Source organism: Sycon ciliatum, chromosome 1, assembly GCF_964019385.1.
Source record: "Sycon ciliatum chromosome 1, ocSycCili1.1, whole genome shotgun sequence".
Taxonomy (NCBI): Eukaryota; Metazoa; Porifera; class Calcarea; order Leucosolenida; family Sycettidae; genus Sycon; species Sycon ciliatum.
The window spans coordinates 21,769,725-21,790,543 of NC_088643.1; the positions used below are offsets into that span (position 1 = coordinate 21,769,725).

The 20,819-nt window shown below is 47.0% G+C and overlaps 1 protein-coding gene across 1 annotated transcript; it reads right to left on the bottom strand.

Moving 5' to 3' along the window:
• Nucleotides 1-4,279: 4,279 nt before the first annotated feature.
• On the bottom strand, nt 4,280-12,997 carry LOC135818022 (protein LTV1 homolog). The gene is made up of 12 exons (XM_065331350.1): nt 12,779-12,997; nt 11,189-11,226; nt 10,385-10,541; nt 9,502-9,592; nt 8,909-9,018; nt 8,407-8,719; nt 7,840-7,871; nt 7,177-7,471; nt 6,820-6,926; nt 6,236-6,353; nt 5,847-5,935; nt 4,280-4,929 (listed from the first exon to the last, which is right to left on the bottom strand). Exons 1-12 carry the CDS (start codon nt 12,914-12,916, stop codon nt 4,831-4,833), a joined length of 1,587 nt encoding a protein of 528 aa, XP_065187422.1. The 5' UTR covers nt 12,917-12,997; the 3' UTR covers nt 4,280-4,830.
• Nucleotides 12,998-20,819: the final 7,822 nt, after the last annotated feature.

Sequence of the window (20,819 nt, forward strand, 5' to 3'; positions counted from 1 at the left end):
TGTGGAAACACTGACTGTCACTGTTGGGCATGGCTTTACTCACCCTGCAAGAAGATAACATGACTGTACAAATACGTCGGATTCATTGAATCGGCTGCACTGCCGCATCGCATGGTGAGATTAAAGAGCAAGCTTCGTGAGGGTTATGGAAAGCGATTAGATGCGATCTTCAAGTCTGGATTAACGGCTGGATATTTAGCAAAGGCAGTAAACACATACGCGCGGTGCCACTGCTCACCTACAGCTTTGGCATCATCAACTGGCGACCCGTAGAATTGGAGCAGCTGGATATCTTGCTCAGGAAGAAGCTCACCAAGAAGGGATGGCATCACCCTCGGGCTGACAGGGAGAGGGTGCATTTGGTGCGCGCTGAAGGCGGCCGTGGATTCCACAGTGTGGTAGATCTACATGAACGATCCATCATCCAGATCAATAAATACATTGAGGGCAACCAGGACCACATTGCCATTGCTCTCCTAAAACAGTACCATCATGAAAAAGCAAAATACTCTGTCTCCAGTGATGCTGCGAAATATTTGACAAAGATTGGTATGGAGGAGTCAGCCACAAAGGAGCAAATACGCCAGGGATACCAGCGGCATAGGGAGGAGACAATCAGAAAGAAGCCTCTGCATGGCCAATTTTGGCTGATGCTGCAAGATGCTGAGCTGGATCGAGGGCTCTCCTTTGCGTGGTTGCGGTCTTCTGCTTTGTGTCCGGCGACAGAGAGTATTGTCATGGCCATACAGGACCAGGCTATCCCAACACGGAACTTACAAGAGATATTTAATCAAGGAATGGGTGTGTCAATGAGGGTTCTCCTTTGCGTGGTTGCGGTCTTCTGCTTTGCGTCCGGCGACAGAGAGTATGTCATGGCCATACAGGACCAGGCTATCCCAACACGGAACTTACAAGAGATATTTAATCGAGGAACGGGTGTGTCAACGAAAACGAGCTGCAGGATGTGTGGAAAGGACAAGGAAACGGTTTTCCACCTTATTGGAGCGTGCACGGCTTGTGCTGTGGGGAAGTCACGATGTCAATCGCCACAACAGGTTAGCAAAATATCTCCACTGGACGTTGTGCAGGAAGTATGGTGCATCGGACATTTCGAATAAGTACACAAGTCACCAACTCACCAACGTTGTGTACAGTGCTGAAACGGATGTGTCAATCTACTGGGAAGTGCCAATTCCAACAGCAGCGCCCGTTGGAGCGAACAGACCCGACATTGTTATCAAGGGCAAAGATGAAGCGTTCCTTGTGGACGTAAGTGTCCCTCTGGATAGGAACATCCGCCGAAAATCTGTGGAAAAGATACAGAAATATCAAGGCCTGAAGCGTGAGGTGGAACAGATGCGGCAGGTTCGGGCCAAGATCGTGCCAGTGATTGTGGGGGCATTAGGTGGATTAACCCCCTCGACTGCTGACTTTGTGAGGGAATTGGATGCCGGAGCCAGCGTATCGATCTTGCAAAAGGAGGCGCTCCTTGGCACAGTTGACATCATCAGGTCAATAACTCAGATGAAATAACAATTACACTCTAATAAGTTACATTGGTTTGCGAATGCCCATGGTTCGAACTATTAGTTGAAGCCCCTATTTGCAGAAAATAATTATGATCGTAATATTAATCACTTGCCAATAACAAAGACAACAATAATACAGGCATCAGCCCCCATTCACCGGTTTTGACGGTGTTTCCCTGATGTTGAATGAGAAGAATTATATCGCTGCCGTTAGTGCTATTGTGTCGCTGAAGGGCTCGATTTCAGGTTTGATGACGGTCACTTTTCAACGGATTTTGTTTTCTGATTTAGCTCTCTTGCTATTACTGTACCTGCTTGTGTTAAGTCTCTTTCTAGCAGATTAGTTGTATAATAGATTGTACATGCATCATTGTACATGCATCATTGTGCATTTGCTGTTCACAGTACTTCTCTCTTTTTTCTTTCTTTTTTTCTCAGTCTCCCTTATTATAATTTTCTTCACATACAGCAGCAGTTCTCCCCATGGTCTTAAATGACCCGGGATGCTGCATAATACAAACACAATACCAATAAAGCCACCCCTATAATAATAATTATAGCATTGGGGATTCATTCTGGGTACTTTGATAGTTAAGAGGGTAGGCAATTGTACATGTACAATGACAACATACCGTGAATATTGAAATGCTCAATAGCGGGCGCTGTTAAAGGGGAAGTTAAGGCAAAAATTAAAATTTCACCAGTTGTAGTCTTCGGGGTGCTGAGTCGAATGGTCGTGGTCCGAGGAAGCTGAGACGCTCCCTTCCTACTTGAATCCCAATCGAACTCGCGCACTTCCACCGAAACTGGGTGACTGCGCCCTACTAGATGGGGATTTGTATGCAAAATGTCACTAAAAGCGCCATTTCGTTCATATAAAAGCACGGATGACCGCGATTGGCCCATATGTTGTAGTCTTTTGGACGCTGAGTCGACTGGTTTTGGTCCGAAAAGGCTGCGATGCGGCGTTCCTCCTTTATTCCCAATCGAACATGGTTGAAGAAGCGGTCACGTGGTCCTGGGTGCCCAAATCACCTGGTCACCACGCCAGCAGGTGACAACTTTCACACCAAGGTTCAACTCGAGTTCAACTCGAGTGACAGGACTGCACCCAAAAAAGGTCAAACAGGCTAGTAAGTTGTACCCTGCAGGCACGGTGACTGGTGTACGCAGGAGCACGTGACCGCTTCTTCAACCATGTTCGATTGGGAATAAAGGAGGAACGCCGCATCGCAGCCTTTTCGGACCAAAACCAGTCGACTCAGCGTCCAAAAGACTACAACATATGGGCCAATCGCGGTCATCCGTGCTTTTATAAGAACGAAATGGCGCTTTTAGTGACATTTTGCATACAAATCCCCATCTAGTAGGGCGCAGTCACCCAGTTTCGGTGGAAGTGCGCGAGTTCGATTGGGATTCAAGTAGGAAGGGAGCGTCTCAGCTTCCTCGGACCACGACCATTCGACTCAGCACCCCGAAGACTACAACTGGTGAAATTTTGATTTTTGCCTTAACTTCCCCTTTAACGCTAGAGCAATGGGGTACCTTGTAGTATGCACATACAAATTTCTCCAGGGCGGCTAGGCTTTCTGTCGACAATGACTGAAACTGCTGCCCAACGCTGGTGAATACTTCTCTAGCAGCTGTGCCGGCCAATGTATCACCTTGCACAATACTCAATGCTGCCTTTTTCCCACGATATGCAAAGGCACTTGTATCACACCCGGTGAATGCATGGAGGGCGGGGAGAGCTTTGCAAACGTCTATGCCCAGCTTCTCACTGACAGCCTTCATGTCAAGTCGTCGAACTTTGGCACCAGTTCCGGTGAGGAAGTAGAGCTGTGCTGGTATGGCATGGCTGAATGCAGCAGCGAGAACAGCAACATCTGTGTCAGGCGACTTGATAGTGACGAACGCACAACCTGATGAGGCAGCATACTTGGCATGTAACAATAGACGAGTGTCGTCCACAATAGTGTCATGCATGAGGAGTACCGTTAGATATTGGCGTCCGGTTTTGTACAAGCTTTTTCGCAAAGCTTCCCCCTTCCTTTATCTCTGATATTGCTGACCCACCCAAGTTGGGTGGTGTGTTGCTTTGCTGCTTCGAACTGTAGTCAGACCACATTGTCATGTTATTAACTTGTCTCGTCATCGTCCTAACAGTCGGCATTCTTTGTTGCCGCGGGACTTAGCTTGTGCACATTTTCGCTGCGCTCACCTAAGTGTCCTTCCCCTCTTCGGTCCTACGTAGCCATGAACCTTCCAAGTAAGTAGTTGGAAGGCTGTTGTTTCGCGCACTGGATATGTGTTAGAGCTAGGTCTCAGGTCGCTGAGTGTCTCAGTAGCCTGTCAGTTTTGTGCCATATTATCGCACTTTCTGACCGTTTATCATCATTCTTGTTACAGTGACTCGTGGATAGTTGCGGCATAACTCGTTCTCATGTGTCTCTTTTCTTTTTTACATTTATTACTGGCTCAGTATCCCAGTTTAGATTATTATTATTATTATTATTATTATTAAATGTTGAATAGGGCAGTCCCACAGGCCTAGGGCCTTTGATGCATTACTATACTAGACAGAGTAGATTGCCGTCTCCCTTCAGATATTTTTTTCTTTTCTGCTTATACCCACTTGGGTGAACAAGTGGATTTAGATTGAAATTCCTCTGTGGACTTTATTATGGCATGGCGTAGTGAGTCATTTTGCATCCAAAAGAGCTAGGAAAGCAGCGGTGTTTCGGATATAAGGCCATGGCTTTAAAGGCGCTGACATACGGTAACTGTACTTGCAGAATATAGCATGTTGATAGTCAGTCCATGCATGCTGATAATCCATAGAGCAACTGACATCGGGCGAACATTCACATACAACTCAGCGGGTTATTGAAAGGTACGTACTGTAAGTATTAACTTGTATGGCTCCAGGCCGACGATGGGTTAAAAAGTCACACAAAACTAGGAACAGAAGAGATTCTGCAAAAAGCAGCTAAGTACATGGAGCTGGCTGAGCAGTATGTACATTTTCTAAAGCAATATACAGGGGTATATACAGGGAATGCGAAAGCTATAGTATAGAAAGGACAGAGATTCAAGGAGAGAGTGTGGTGATGACCAGGGGTAAATCACCAAAGAGCAGCTGTACAAAGACTTCATCACAACTATAGACAGTATAACATCATGACAACACAAGGACAACAACGCAACCATGTACACTATGTACAAAGAATATATGGAGCAGAGTACAAACCTGCATAGGACGTGTGTATGTGGCAGGGTTAAGAAGCAGCACATGCTTTGGTTACATTCGAATCCCTTCCACGGCCTTCGATGCAAGAGACTCGGCCTGGTGCTTGTGTACGAAGTGCTGCTTGTTGGCCTTTTTCTCCACTCGCCGATCCTGAGGCACATTGCAGCAAGAGACACAGCCACAATACACAAATACAGAAAATGCTCACCTGGTGCTGCTGTCTGTCTACCAGTGCACTTGCATTCCTAGTAATGCAATCGATGGCAATGGTGAACACTTGGTTGACGTTAAAATTAAAAGAGAGAAAACTATTTATCCACCTTGTTTAGGACACGACAATGCTAGGCCTGGTTGCAGCTTGGACACAACCCCGTTGATCTTGGTGAAAACAAAAGAATGATGAGAGTCTGGGCCTATGCCAGAAAGTAGAGCGCTGGGCACGTCCCTTCTTCTGGGCATGTCCCTTCTTCTGGGCACACCAGTCAGAAGAGGTCTCGGGGCAACGCCAAACGGCGTAAGCCTGGAAATGTCTCGGAACTTGCAATGAAACCATGGCATTGCAGTAATTACTCCACGATTAGCGGTGCATGATATGCTGAAGTGTTGTGTGCCCCATCCATTGCGTACCATAGCACATAACATTGGATTGGCGGCCAAAACCAACATCGCCTGGCAAGCGGGGTGGGCTGCGAGCAACCTACAAACCGTTCAGCTACACGCATGGGTCAGTCGACACTGCACATGTCCTCCACTTCTTGTAACAGTGCAGCCATAGCGTGGGTGGCAATGTTACTAACATGTCCGTTGACGCTTAATCGTTTTTTTGGTTTCAACGTCTATGCACAATCATGACATGAAAGCTGGTTGGACCGCATCCATGATGAAACAATAGGATTTACTATGTCATAGTAAATCCTATTTTCAAAACAAAAGCACTGGGTTACAGTCCTACAGCACAACATGCCTGATCAACAGTAGCAGGCCACACTACAGCACAGCACAACATGCCTGACTAACAGCCAGTGAATCACATGCTCTGACTGAACTCAGGCTGAGGCAGCACTTACCCGTCGGTGCTCTTTGGTCGCCTGCTTGCGCAGCTTCTTCTCCTCCCGCGTCTCGTCTCTCCGCCGCTCACAACACAATGGTGGCGGCGCTGAGGAAACAACACAGAGAGGACCGCAACGCAGGCATGTTAATAAAAATAATGTCAGCACAGGTACTCGTAGGTGATCAAGCAGAAGTTCGCTGAGCACAACAGTACCATCGGGCGCCGCAGAACGGAGCGCCGAAGAACGAACAGCCTAGAATTTCACCAAGCACAGCATACCAATGTATACACGGTGACTCAACTGTGTACAGACTGTATACAAGAAAAAAAGAACGGTCTAGGCTACGATCTGATTGCAATGCAGCTTGGTTGCACACCAGCAGCCGCCCCAAGGATCCCACCTACCTTCCACGTCCTCGTCCATCTCTACCGTTTTCTTGGGCTTCTCGTGTAGTATGCCTGCTGGCAGTCCAGTCTTCTTGTCCAAAACGACCGGCGTGGGTGCAGCCGCCGCAGCAACATCCTGTAGCGACAAAACCAATGGAACAGAGACACCACTGAATAGAACAGAAATATAACGGGAAGCCGTCTTTCACAGCAAGAACAATGGATGCGCATGAAAATGTGGCAATGCTCAGACTTTGGGTGGGCAAAATTCTGCATTAACTGCCGAGGACCAGCTTGACTAAATGAGTGTGTTCAGAGAATTTCCAAGTGCTCTAATAAGACAGGTCCTCCCCTCTCTAGCACACATATTTCCTTCAATTGAATATTTACAGTTTTACACAAAGGTAGGCACTGTCGATGTGATAGTGCTCAATGCACACAAAGTGCAGAGCCGCTCACAGCAATTGTTGGCTGATGATAACCTTAACGTGAAACTCGGAGTCCCAATTAGAAACTTGGTTCTTTTTGTGCTCAAGTGTACATTTCTGTATTGACTACAAATAGCAGTGGCACACGGCCAAAGAAGGGTAGTGACAGCTTACAGTGGTACTTCCTCCGGCCTGTGCTGACTGGGAGCCTTTCTTCTTCTCTTTTACCGGATTAGGAATAATGGCTGGCATGTTACGCCGCCGTCCCACGGTGGAAGTACCTACGGAACAGACAACAACGAAGCAGCAGCAGCAGCATAGCCATTGTTAATTCGTGTGATGCCGCAGTACACAGTAGGACAGCAGAGCAACGTTCTGCCCTTGCTGAATCTGAGCACTTTCAGCACTCTGGGTACATCCTTCGGTGACAACAGCACATGTACATGTATCAGCATGCTGAACTTCAAGAGCACAAGCCTGGGATGCATCCAAAATGCCTCACAAAGTCACAAGACAGTATTACGGACTCACTTCGAATGGACATGACATCAAACTGTGGCTTGGCTCGTACAGTCACCATCTCCAACTCCTCTGGTTCCTCTTCACCGTCGGATTTCTCAAACCGGAACTTTTCAATAATGGCGGCCATGGCGCGACGATACTCCTCCGTGTCCTTTGTCGAATCCGATGTCAGCAGGGCTTCAAGTTGCGGGCGGTTACAGCAGCTCTCTTTGAACTCCTCTAGCATCTGCTGGACACGCTCCGGAGGCAGTGTGTGGGCATGGGTGCCGGGTTCGTACTCATCCTCGTCCCACCTCCTCAGCTCCTGCATTGGCAGACATTACGACAGAAACACATGAATAGTACGTATTGATGCCAGTGAACCAAAACACACACGCACACACACGCACGCACACACACCAGTAGCACATGGTGATTACCACTGACATGAAGACAACCACCAGCACGTGCGGTTGGCAGTACACTGGAACAAGGTGACAATGCTCACACAAACGACGCATGGCCCAGACCCGCCGGAGCCTACACTAGGCTACAGTCAAGAGCATGTCACCTGACCCGTCTTTCAATCAGCGCACAGAAGGGCCGAATAAAACAACCCAGTGGACCAGAATCATACAAACAACACCAGAAAAACAACATAAATGTAATGCCAAGTTTACATCTTGAACGTACCTCTTCAAATCTGGCATCCAGAAGCTTGAGGCCTAACGACCAAGAGAGGACAGAAAAGGAGAGCTAATTTCATAACTAGGACGATAGCCAAAACACCACCGTACTGAAGGCTTGCTTCAAACCAGGCGAACTGCGATATGATCCAACTCGTGACACACTGTAAAAACTACTGCAACTCATGGCGTGAATACACAGCATCAAAGAGCCTGATCATAGTGCAGGATTAGTCAGTACAGTAGTAGGTAACTTGACAAAGTTCCCACAATGACCCGGAGCAAAGATCACAGAAGCTATTATAATGTAGAGACAGGACTTGCACAAACCCATGTGGCATCACATGGTGTTACTCTAAACACCATTTAATTCATCCAAAAAAAGCCGGTGCTGCTTATACTACGATGGTCGAATTAACGGTGATAGACAGGGTGGATATCTGTATTTCGTGACAAAAAAATCCGGGTGCGGTTTATACTCTGGAAAATACGGTAATCTACTCTCCACACGTATCAACGAATCTTAGAAAAAAACATACAATACTGGCCGGCATATCTTGGTCACAAGACATACCTTCGTTCCTCGGCAGTACTGCCGACGTGACGGAATATCCTGAAAACCGCGAGCGACCATCATCAACGTCGTCCAAGCCTAGTTGCATACGATGATATGCATCGTTGTACACGTCACCGACTGCAACGTCGCTTCTTGCATCTGAGTCTGGGTCGTAATCGCCATCACTCCCCTCCTCCTCATCATCATCATCGTCGTCGTCGCCATCTTCTTCTTCATCCGTGTCCATATCTTCCCAATCATCTTCGTTATCTTCTGCTGCTGCATCTCCATCAAGCACCGCATCCGGGTCAGGCACCTCGCCACCATTGGCCTACACAAGATAGGACAGTACAGTACAGTACAGTACAGTGCAGTACAGTGCAGTACTGACATTCAGTGCCAGGAATGCAATACATGCAGCATGCTCCCACAACTCGCAAACCGTCCAGAAGACCGTGGACTTAGCAAACCGTAGCCTGCCTTACTATACAGGTTGCAAAGAGACACAGTGTAAACTTACAAGAAGCACAAAGTCATCCTCAAAATCATCTGGATTCTCAGCGTCAACAAAGCTTTCGAAATCCTCGTCCAGAGTCTCCACAATGTCAGGATCCATATCCAACCGAGGACCTTACAAGAAACAGAACAGAACCAAGAATTCACAAACACATTCTAATGTCCATTTTGAAGGGGCTTTCACTCGAGAGATGCTTCACCATTTCAATACCGTCGTATCTGTATTCAAATCCATACGTCATAAGGGCAACAACTACCTACTAGAATGAGCTAACATTATGTGAACAGGATGTCCCTGCCTGATGGACTTGTTGAGCTTGTGAACAAGATTGAGATTGTTTTTGAATTGTGTTTTTGAATTGATGTGGATTTTATCTTTGCTATTTTCTTTCCGTCTATTCTCTCACCTCCCCCCCCCCCCTCCCCCCGCCCTCTCTCTCTCTCTCTCTCTCTCTCTCTCTCTCTCTCTCTCTCAAGCTGTTGCCAGGTAAAGGGACAATGCTCTCGTAACATTGCATATGTCTTCACAAGAATACTATGAGCCTAACAGCGTCTCTGATGATCAGTCGGCATGACTTGGGATCAAGGGTACCTTACCTGGTCGAGGTGCTGCCAAGTTCAGCATGCCAATAGCCTCCTCCGCCTCAGAGGGAAACACGGAGCCAGGCAGCTTAAGGTTTTCCGAGACCTGGAGGGACAGCAGAGAACATGAATCTCGTTACATACCCACACTGCACAATAGCCACATCAAGTGTAATAAATAATACTCCAAATGGATTGTATCAGGAAGAACACATCAATAGTATTCACAACCCAGTTTTCAAGTCACAAGCAAACGGTCTCCTATAACGTTATCCTGTGTGTGTGTGTGTGTGTGTGTGTGTGTGTGTGTGTGTGTGTGTATATAAGACTGAAGATAAAGGATCAATAAGAAGTGCAGCGTAACTCCATTGCAGCCGTCACCGCGTGTCACAACAAAATATGGTACACACACCCGCAATCCGTCCCTGACTACACAGCACTCTTCAGTTCTTCTAAATTTTCATCCAGGAGGGCATCATCAGGGAACAGTACACAACAATAACTTGTTCGACCACTGGGTGAAGTTCGCCATGTTTAACTTTTTTTATAAAAGTTTTCACCCTTACAATTCAATGTGAATGCACTGTATTTTTAGATCTTTGTCATGAGGGTCACATAACAATACAGTGTTAGGCCAAACCTAGAAAGACATCATGCTAGTTTGCCAAAATGACCGTCGAATAACTCCCGATACATGTACCAGTCTTTTGCAGAGAAATTGTCCGCGTTGTTAGCAAAATTCTTATTCCTTTTAATATAGGATAACTCCTTGCAACCATACATAGCTTCATGAAAAGGATCTATGCAAACTATTTACTTGTAGGCCCTATTTTCCGGCTTTCAAACTTGGGCCTAAAAGGACCTGCAATTGAAAAACTCCCAAACCTCTATCACCTACCTGAATAGGATCATGCTTGTGCTTATTGGCGGTCATCGTCTCCTCAAGCTCCACCATGGCATCCGCATCAGGGTCACGGAGATGCTGCAGGTAGTTGTACCCGTCATCATAGTAGATGCCAAACTTGCGTTGCTCAGCTAGCACATCCTGCGGATCGCTGCATGAACGTAAACAGGAACACCGGAGCGTGGCAACCACATTGTATAGTCAATCCAGTATCATTTGCAACCCATTACTACCAGCAAATGCGCGTGCACTTCCAGAACAGTCTAGTCATGACCAGATGAACACCTCCAAAGGAAAATTTAATCAATCTGACGTTCCTGTGCCAACCTAGCAGACTACATGCACGGTACGCGCGCGAATACAAGCCCCCCCCCCCCCCCCCCCCTTCGAATAGAGCCCGTCCCTCAGTAGCATTCAAAGTAATACAGCCCCGCCTCGAATAAAAGCCCAGGGCTCTAATCGAGCGCCCACAGTCCGTACGTTGCAGTGCAGTACATGAACCATGTACGGCATGCACGATCAACACAGTGTGCTTTGCGGATCACTAGATCCATATTGGAGGTACGGGATCGCTCTGGCCCTCTGGGATAAATGTAGAGACATGCAAAAATGGGAACACACTGCGCCAGAAACAATCATCTTGAAAGGTGTGAAGAATTGATGTTTCTATTGAAAAATAAAGCCCCCTCTCGAATAGAGCCCCCTCTCAAATACAGCCCCCCCCCCCCTTTGGTTGTCTTCTGGAAAAATAGAGCCCCCGGGGCTTCTCTTCGCGCCTATGCGGTACTTCATACTTACAAGTCAAGCTCTTCATCTTTGGACGCCTCTGCAGCACCCTGCCAACACCAGCATGGGGGCAGTAACGAGCACCGAAACGGGGACAGAAACACAACAGAAGCACATCGGACAACGTTGATGAAATCACTGACAGTAGGAAACGTTGATGAAATCACTGACAGTAGGAAGTACTAGACACGAACATGTGTAGCCCTACACTGCCAAACAGCATGTGTCCACTCCTGGCTCCCAGGTACGTTAACTACACAAGTCTCAAAGGACTGCTTCTAATCTAGAGCAGTGGCCAGGGATTTTCCCCAGTCGATTCTCAACCAGGCACAGTACTGTTCTACTGTGGTAGCTACTAGCACCATATTTTTAAATCAGATACTTGGGTGTCTAACCAACCAATGCAGCCCGTCCAGTCCAACCGGCAGTGTATCAGCTTGACCAGTGCTAGCCACGTCCCCGAAGGCACACACGCACCCAGCCAACTGCCGCAGGACTAGCGCACAAAACCAGTTTGCTTTCAATAACAGTTCGCGGCCTCCAACACATATACAATGTACTGTTAATACTGTACACAGCCTGCGCAACTAGAGTTATATTTGCTCACGAGTCACTGCCAGGAACAACAGGTCATGTGGGTCTCCCTTCCAGAGAAAATTACTCGATTGGCCATTGGATCACCCAACGGCTGATGCGCCCCTTGATACCTCTGACACCGGGTGATTTACACATGCATACAGCCAGCCAGCCCACCAGAGAAACACACGAACATGCAGGCACGCACACACGCACACACACACACACACGCGTGTGCACGCGTGCATGCACACATTGTCACAAACATGCACGCATGCGCGTGCGCACACACACACAGACACACACACACACACAGTCACACATACAAACACACACGCACGCGCATGCACACATTGCCACAAACATGCCCGCACGCGCGCACACACACACATGGTTACAAATACGCAAACCTACTGTAAACCTGGAATCGTTTGCGCCCGTTTTAGTTCGTGAATTGCGATGACAGACCTTTTCGCGCCTGCAAACGTTTGCGATTGGAGTCAATTTGATGACTGACTCGAGTCCACCGTTTCGCGTTTCGCACCCACATACTTTCGCGATTTCACACCCATCGAGAAAATGGCGAACGTTTCAGGATCGCAAAGGTTTCTGGGTTTACAGTACACACACATACACACACACATAAACATTGTCACAAAAACACACACATTGTCACCAACAGCTGCACACATAGACAAGCACACGCGCACGCACACATACCCACACACACAACACACGCACACACACATACCCCCCCCCCCCCCCACACACACACAAGCGCTGGCAGCTCCTTCAGATCACGACAGGTATGTTTTAGGCGGAATGAGCTCAACTAGCATGTTCCAAACATGTATATCACTGTAGTTCTAGACCACCGGTAGGGTCGAGTGTATCACGCACAAATCGGCAAGAGAAATTCTAAAGCTCAAAACGGATTCCCATTGCCAGTCTCCAATTATCTGGAAGTTACTGCATAGAGCTGGGATAGATACCGTGAACATAGGAGTGAAGATGAATATCTCGTACCTTTTTGCTCTGAAAAGGTTGCAGGACATACGCCGAGCTCTCCTCGTCCGCCTGAAGCGGATCTTTCTGGCTTCTATGCACCACCCGATAAGAATGGGCATTCTTTTTGTCAATAAACTGTCGCTTCTTCTTCCCCATCGTGATAGGACAACTGGAAAGGATTACTGATGTGGACAAAAACAACTCAAACTATTGTTACTTGCTCAAGAATCATCAAACAAGTAGAAAATGTCACCTTTTTGTTTCTTGGCAAAAATCACTAATTTTACCACTTGACAATTATGTGTACGTATGGATGGACGCGTCGACGTCACGACGACGTGTTATAATTATGACATCATGACTAGGAGTCGTAAAAGTACCAGTCCTGGTACTGACCTGCTGACTGTACTGGACTGTACTGCATGCCACTACTCGTACTCGTAGTGCACTGTGTCCGCGCCAGGGAGTCGTAATCAGGGAGTCGTAAAATATTTTACGACTCCCTGGTACATGGTCGTAATGGTATTTTACGACTCCCTGGTCCGCGCCGATCACTACAGTCCATTCAGAAAAAGATGGACTTCTAGCTTTTGGCCATAAATGGGTCAAACTTTGAGTTTTTTTAGAATTTTTTCTGCAATCCCCTATCCTCTTCCAATTATGTTTCTGAAGTTTTTTTCTCCAAAAAGCAAGCCATAACAAGAATAGGATTTCGGCCAGGTTTTGCCCCCAAAGCATTGAATTGGGAAAAACCATAAAAATCCAGGCCGTTTGACCCCGTCTGCAACAGTGCATTGTGCGGTTCGAACCCCAGTTCAGGTACCCTTTTTGGACCCTTTTTCAAATTTCAAATTTCGCAGCACTGCACTGTGTACGATGAAATCACGAAAAATCGCCAAATACGGGAGCTCGCCAGAGCCAGAGCCCATCTTTTTATGAATGGACTGTACTCTGTAGGCTTATCCACAAAATGTTTTCAATTATTTTTGAATTTTGGTTGGACTTTTGCACTTTGAACTTTTTGGAATTTTGGCCCCATCAGGATTGAATTTTGGCCGTTTTTGGAGAACGACAGTGATGTCACATCAGGAGAGTACATGTGCTGCTCAATATGCGGGAAGGAACGCTATTGAACAGACGTCTCCGCTCCAGGTATTACCAGAATGAATTTATGTCGGTGAAGAAACAGCCCCGGAACCAATGGGTCCTGATGAATGCATTGCTCCGCAGAAAGGCTAAGGACAGTGGCGAAGGAATCGACCACAAAGGAGTCTCACAGGTTTTCCAACAAATTGTCACTGATCCTGATAGGTTGCCACTTCTCTGTCCATTCGGTCCACATCGCCAGCCGTCAATGTTATCCATACCGCAGCCTACAGTCACCAACATCTTGAAGATTCTTCGCACTCTGAACGTGCACAAGGCTCCGGGGCCGGACAGAATACCCTCGATCCTGTTTAAGAATTGACATGAAGTTCTAGCAGGCTCACTGTGTGCAATATTCAAGGCATCCATTGAGGAGAGCAAGTTTCCAGCTTTGTTCAAACACGCATCCGTCAGAGCCCTTTTCAAAGGCGGAGACCGCTCAGAGCCGCGAAACTTGTTGTTGTTGTTGTTGTGTTTATTTTAATTCGCAAACCAAACGGGCAGATCTGCCCAATGAAAAGGTGGCGAATGCAGATAGAAAGCAGTAATAAATGAAATTGGGGACTGATGTAATTAGGATAGAGGTGGAGAAAAACTAAGCCAGCTGATCATCAAACAGGACGTCTGGAACCTTCCGACCCGTCTCTCTCTTGCCCATTGCTAGTAAGGTCCTCGAGAAGCATGTATATCGCCAGCTTACTCACCTCCTACTGGAGAACCCCACCATCATCCCGCCACAACAATTTGCGTACAGACGGCATCATTCATGTGAAGAGGCTCTGGCTGTTGCGATCGACAGCTGGCAAAGGGATCTCGATTCGAAGAAGGTCGTTGGCGTCGTTCTCGCAGATGTGAGGAAGGCGTTCGACAGCGTCAACCATCAGCTGCTACTGAACGAACTTTTTAATTGTGGAGTTGGTGATGCGGCTTTGGCATGGTTCAAAGATTACCTGAGTGACAGGACACAGCAGCTCATAGCGCCGGACAATCTGATTCGTGCATCGTGCAGCCAAGGAGTGCCGCAGGGGTCTGTGTTGGGCCCAGTGCTATTCAGCATTTACGTAAGAGGCCTTCCTGGATGTGTGAGTGCCTCATCTGTACTTCAGTTCGCTGACGACGTTAACATGTATGCAGCTGGTGACACTACTGAAGAAGTCGTGGACAAATTGAACGGCGATCTTATTAAGTTATCGGATTATCTGAAAGGAAAGCGAATGAAATTAAATCCGGCTAAAACGAAGTTCATACTGCTCCACCGCAAGACCACCGATGTCCCGATGTCTGCCTATGTCACCATTGATGGTGTCCATGTTCCCCGCACGCAGTCTGCTCGCTACTTGGGTATTGTACTTGACGAAAACTTGACTTTTGGCCCACAAATAGACAACCTTGTAGGCTCTGTCAACAGGAAACTTGGTGCATACCGCTTATCCCGCCATCTTCTGCCATACCATGCTCGGCGTACCTTCTATTTAAGTGTCATTCAGTCAACCTTGGAGTATGCAAGCAGCGCTTATATCCATTCCCTAAGTTCTATGAACTATGATAAGTATGTCCGTTTGTTCAATAGATCCCTCAGAATAGTATTTGGTTTTGATAAGTTTACCAGTGCTTCACACATTCTTAGCCTTTACAGCCTTTATCATGTTTCGGTGCGCGTCAATTTGAAATTGTTCATTCTTTTGTTCCGGTGCATCCATAGCGGAACATGCAGCTCTTTGCTTCAAGAAATCTTTACCAGCCGCTGCTGTAGCTCTCACACCACTGCCACTACGAGATCCCAGGTGTCTTTTTCTTTGGCATTACCCCCAGCACAGAGTACGGCTGGCTTTTCTCGGATTGGCTATCTCGCTGCTGACCGGTGGAATATGCTGCCTTCCACTGTTCGTACTTGTACCGATTACCGCTCATTTATTCGCTCATGCATAACCTTCCTAGGGGCTCCCGTAAGAAGACCATAGGTCTGTGGGAAACACCCTAGTAAAATAAAAGTTAATAATAATAATAACCGTAGAATTGGAGCAGCTGGATATCTTGCTCAGGAAGAAGCTCACCAAGAAGGGATGGCATCACCCTCGGGCTGACAGAGAGAGGGTGCATTTGGTGCGCGCCGAAGGCGGCCGTGGATTCCAAAGTGTGGTAGATCTACATGAACGATCCATCATCCAGATCAATAAATACATCGAGGGCCACCACGACCACATTGCCATTGCTCTCCTAAAACAGTACCATCATGAAAAAGCAAAATACTCTGTCTCCAGTGATGCTGCGAAATATTTGGCAAAGATTGTTATGGAGGAGTCGGCCACAAAGGAGCAAATACGCCAGGGATACCAGCGGCATCGGGAGGAGACAATCAGAAAGAAGCCTCTGCATGGCCAATTTTGGCTTATGCTGCAGGATGCTGAGCTGGATCGAGGGCTCTCCTTTGCGTGGTTGCGGTCTTCCGCTTTGCGTCCGGCGACAGAGAGTATTGTCATGGCCATACAGGACCAGGCTATCCCAACACGGAACTTACAAGAGATATTTAATCGAGGAACAGGTGTGTCAACGAAAACGAGTTGCAGGATGTGTGGCAGGGACAAGGAAACGGTTTTCCACCTTATTGGAGCGTGTACAGCTTGTGCGGGGAGTCACTATATCAATCGCCACAACAGGTTAGCAAAATATCTCCACTGGACATTGTGCAGGAAGTATGGTGCATCGGACATTTCGAATAAGTACACAAGTCACCAACTCACCAACGTCGTGTACAGTGCTGAAACGGATGTGTCAATCTACTGGGAAGTGCCAATTCCAACAGCAGCGCCCGTTGGAGCAAACAGACCCGACATTATTATCAAGGGCAAAGATGAAGCGTTCCTTGTGGACGTAAGTGTCCCTCTGGATAGGAACATCCGCCGAAAATCTGTGGAAAAGATACAGAAATATCAAGGCCTGAAGCGTGAGGTGGAGCAGATGTGGCAGGTGCGGGCCAAGATCGTGCCAGTAATTGTGGGGGCATTAGGTGGATTAACCCCCTCGACTGCTGACTTTGTGAGGGAACTGGATGCCGGAGCCAGTGTATCGATCTTGCAAAAGGAGGCGCTCCTTGGCACAGTTGACATCATCAGGTCAATAACTCAAATGAAATAATAATTACACCCTAATAAGTTACATTGGTTTGCGAATGCCCATGGTTCGAACTATTAGTTGAAGCACCTATTTGCAGAAAATAATATTATGATCGTAATATTAATCACTTGCCAATAACAAAGACAACAATAATACCATCAGCCCCCATTCACCGGTTTTGAAGGTGCTTCACTGATGTTGAATGAGAAGAATTATATTGCTGCCTTCAGTGCTATTGTGTCGCTGAAGGGCTCGATTTCAGATTTGATGACGGTTACTTTTCAACGGATTTTGTTTTCTGATTTAGCTCTCTTGCTATTACTGTACCTGCTTGTGTTAAGTCTCATTCTCGCAGATTAGTTGTATAATAGATTGTACATGCATCATTGTAGATTTGCTGTTCACAGTATTTCTCTCTTTTTTCTTTCTTTTTTCTCAGTCTTCCTTATTATATTTTCTTCACATACAACAGCAGTACTCCCCATGGTCTTAAATGACCCGGGATGCTGCATAATACAAACACAAAACCAATAAAGTCACCCCCATAATAATAACGTTGTGAGTGGCCAACGCGTTACGGTGCTCAGCGCTTGTTCAGCACCTCCATGGCATGAGCGACACTGACTCACCCTGCTACATGTATCTGGTGGCGAGGTGTTTGTCGCGCTGGAAACGGAGCGTCTCTATACATGTACAATTGTACATCAAGTAGCGCATGGCACATAGAAGACCCGCCTGCTATGTCGGATACCGCCAACCATGCATCGACTAGGCGCCAGGCGCGAACTGATGATGGTGGTGCCTGGTGGTGAGAAGGAGAGCTCTGTGCCAGAACTGAGAGCGTGTGTGGGCAGGCGTGTGTTTACCGCCATATGGCCAGGTGTGTCTTTACCACCATATTTATCAACCATAAGTACAGCTGCAGTGGTGTCTTCGACTTCATTCTCCCGAGTCAAGCTCCGTATGAAGACCTCCAAGAAGAAGATTGCCTGATGAGTCCAGCGGGGACAAAACGTACGTCGCAATCGAGCTATGTCGCTGCTGTGTCATCTTCTATGTGCCATGCGCTACTTGATGTACCAGCCTGCTATGTCGGATACCGCCAACCATGCATCGACTAGGCGCCAGGCGCGAACTGATGATGGTGGTGGTGAGAAGAAGAGCCCTGTGCCAGCACTTTGAGAGCGTGTGTGGGCAGACGTGTGTTTACCGCCATATTGCCGGGTGTGTCTTCACCACCATAATATAATCAACCATAAGTACAGCTGCAGTGGTGTCTTCAACTTCATTCTCCCGAGTTAAGCTCTGTATGAAGACATCCAAGAAGAAGATTGCCTGATGAGTCCAGCGGGGACGAAACGTGAGCTATGTCGTTGCTGTGCCATGCGCTACTTGATGTACCAGCCTGCTATGTCGGATACCGCCAACCATGCATCGACTAGGCGCCAGGCGCGAACTGTTTTGACATAATAATCTTTAATAATCTCATAACATTACCGTGGCCCCCACCGTTATTAAAATTTGATACTACTGTACCAAGAGTATAATTTTATTATACTCTTGATACTAGTCTACGAACCTATGGCTTCTGTGCTTCGTGTGCTGAAACAGGACTTAGAGTGGCTGTGGGAGCACAGACTGCCGAACCAGACGAGCCTCAGGCTCAGTCTGGACCGAGGTCGACAGGCTAGCTAGTCGCGAGGTCGAAGTGACGCAGCGCCGGACGACGAAGGGACCGTGATCATCGGACACAACGTCACCTGTAAAAAAAAAATGCCAGGCAGGCTGAGGCAGCACCGCAGCCAAGCCACAATCCGGCAGCATTGCGTTTGGTGGCCAGGACGTATTTTAAGGCTGCGTCTGGGCCCCATGCACGGTGTGACCACAGGACATGGACGGTGTGACCAGGCCGTGAGGGAGTGGTATTGTACTACTCCCTGGTGTAACGGAGCAATGCTCGACTTCGAGGACACTTTCACCGTATGCTCGCTTCTTCTCGCCTTCAAACATTGGGTACGAGTAGAGAGACGGTATTATCAATATGCGTGTTTAGAGAGACGTAGACGGGACTCGTCACGGGAGGCGCACCAGCGATCGCTTGACCAGTGGGGACAAAAAAACCTACTACTGTACATCACTACTACAGTACTACTACTAGTACAGACTCAGTATACATTGTAGTGTCGAAGAATGCATTGCAGCTACATACATGTACATGTACATGTATGGGTCCAGAATGATTCACACTCATACTGTCAGGTGTCATAATAGTATAGGCTACTTATTACAATCATGTACTTTCATCACAGCAAGAGTATAGTGACTCCTGCCATGGCATGGGTCAATATGAATCATCGTGCACTCAAACAGTTTTTTTAGGTACAGTCGTCCCTCTCTAATCCGGCACTTTATAATCCAGCACCCTCGATAAACCAGCACAATTTTCAGTAGCCAAAATGTCCTCTTCATGCACATTGCAGCAGTAAATCAGATTTGTTAATCCAGCACCCTCCCTAATCCAGCAGATTTTCGTGGCACAAATGGTGCCGGATTATAGAGGGACCACTGTATTAGATAATCCAATACTAGTACAGTGTCCTCCACCTTGTTTCATGCTGTCAAACCAACAACAGGTATTACCATGTACATGTACCAGTACTAGCAAGAGTATATCCCAGACAGTTGATTACTACTTGTAGTATATTCTTGCCAATACTGGCAATAGCTAGCTGTCCAAGCACAAAACATTAATGATTCTTACATGACACGTGATCGTTGCCGGGGGCCATGGCCAATAGGCGATCTTACCGCCGCGGGCATAATCAGGCCATCAGGACCGTTTGACGTCATTTCGGGAGTTTCAGAACCGTTTGACGTCATTTCGAGAATAATTTTTCGACCTTCGACCTTTCCACCTTTGACCTTCCCTAATATGTTGCTTCGCGCTGTAAGAAATCAAATCAAGCACGCTCTTCTCTGTCATGATGGCTGAATCTTGCCCTTGCCTGCAGCCCTCGGGCCTACGGCCCTTGCCCCTTGGGCTGCAGGCTCGGGCAAGATTCAGCCATCATGACCTCCTGAGCTGAGCGTGCTTGATTACATACTTTCATGTTGTACAGTCATGAGACATGACTCTATAATACTATCATTACATTCACTGTACTTGACCTACTTCCCTGCTTGAACCAGCTACCACTTCGTGAACAACATGTACATGTGAAGTAATAATATTAATAATATTAGGCCAAGTAAAAAAAAAAGCTAGATGATCGTCCCCGTCCGCCCCAGTTTTTGTCAGCGCCCCAAGAAATATTTTATTTTTTAAATCGTGAGTTTTTGCCGAAATCGTTGGTTTTTTACCGATCGCGGATGCAGGAAACATGTGCACGCTTTGTTTAATACTTTCTTTACTATATGGACCACATACTACTAGTATATCACAACGTCAGTATCGATCTGCTGAAGAAAGAAAAAGAAAAAAAGAAAAAAAAAGAAAAAAAGAGAAAAAAAACCTTGATGTTGTTGTGTACACTGTGTGCATGAGAGGGTAAAAAGTAAAAAAATAAAAATAAAATCCTCCCGCCCTCCCCGATTTTTCCAAAAAAAAGGACGATCATCTAGTAATTTTTTTTACTCGGCCTTACCGCAGTTGAAGTGCTTGCTCATCAGATTCTTGATGCTTCACTGAACTAGTCTAAAGAGTAAAGTCAAGCACAGTAATTAAGTGTCGATCGAATCTGATTCAGTGACACTACTTTCTGAATAACCCTCCCACGCTATCCCCACAAACAATTACGTG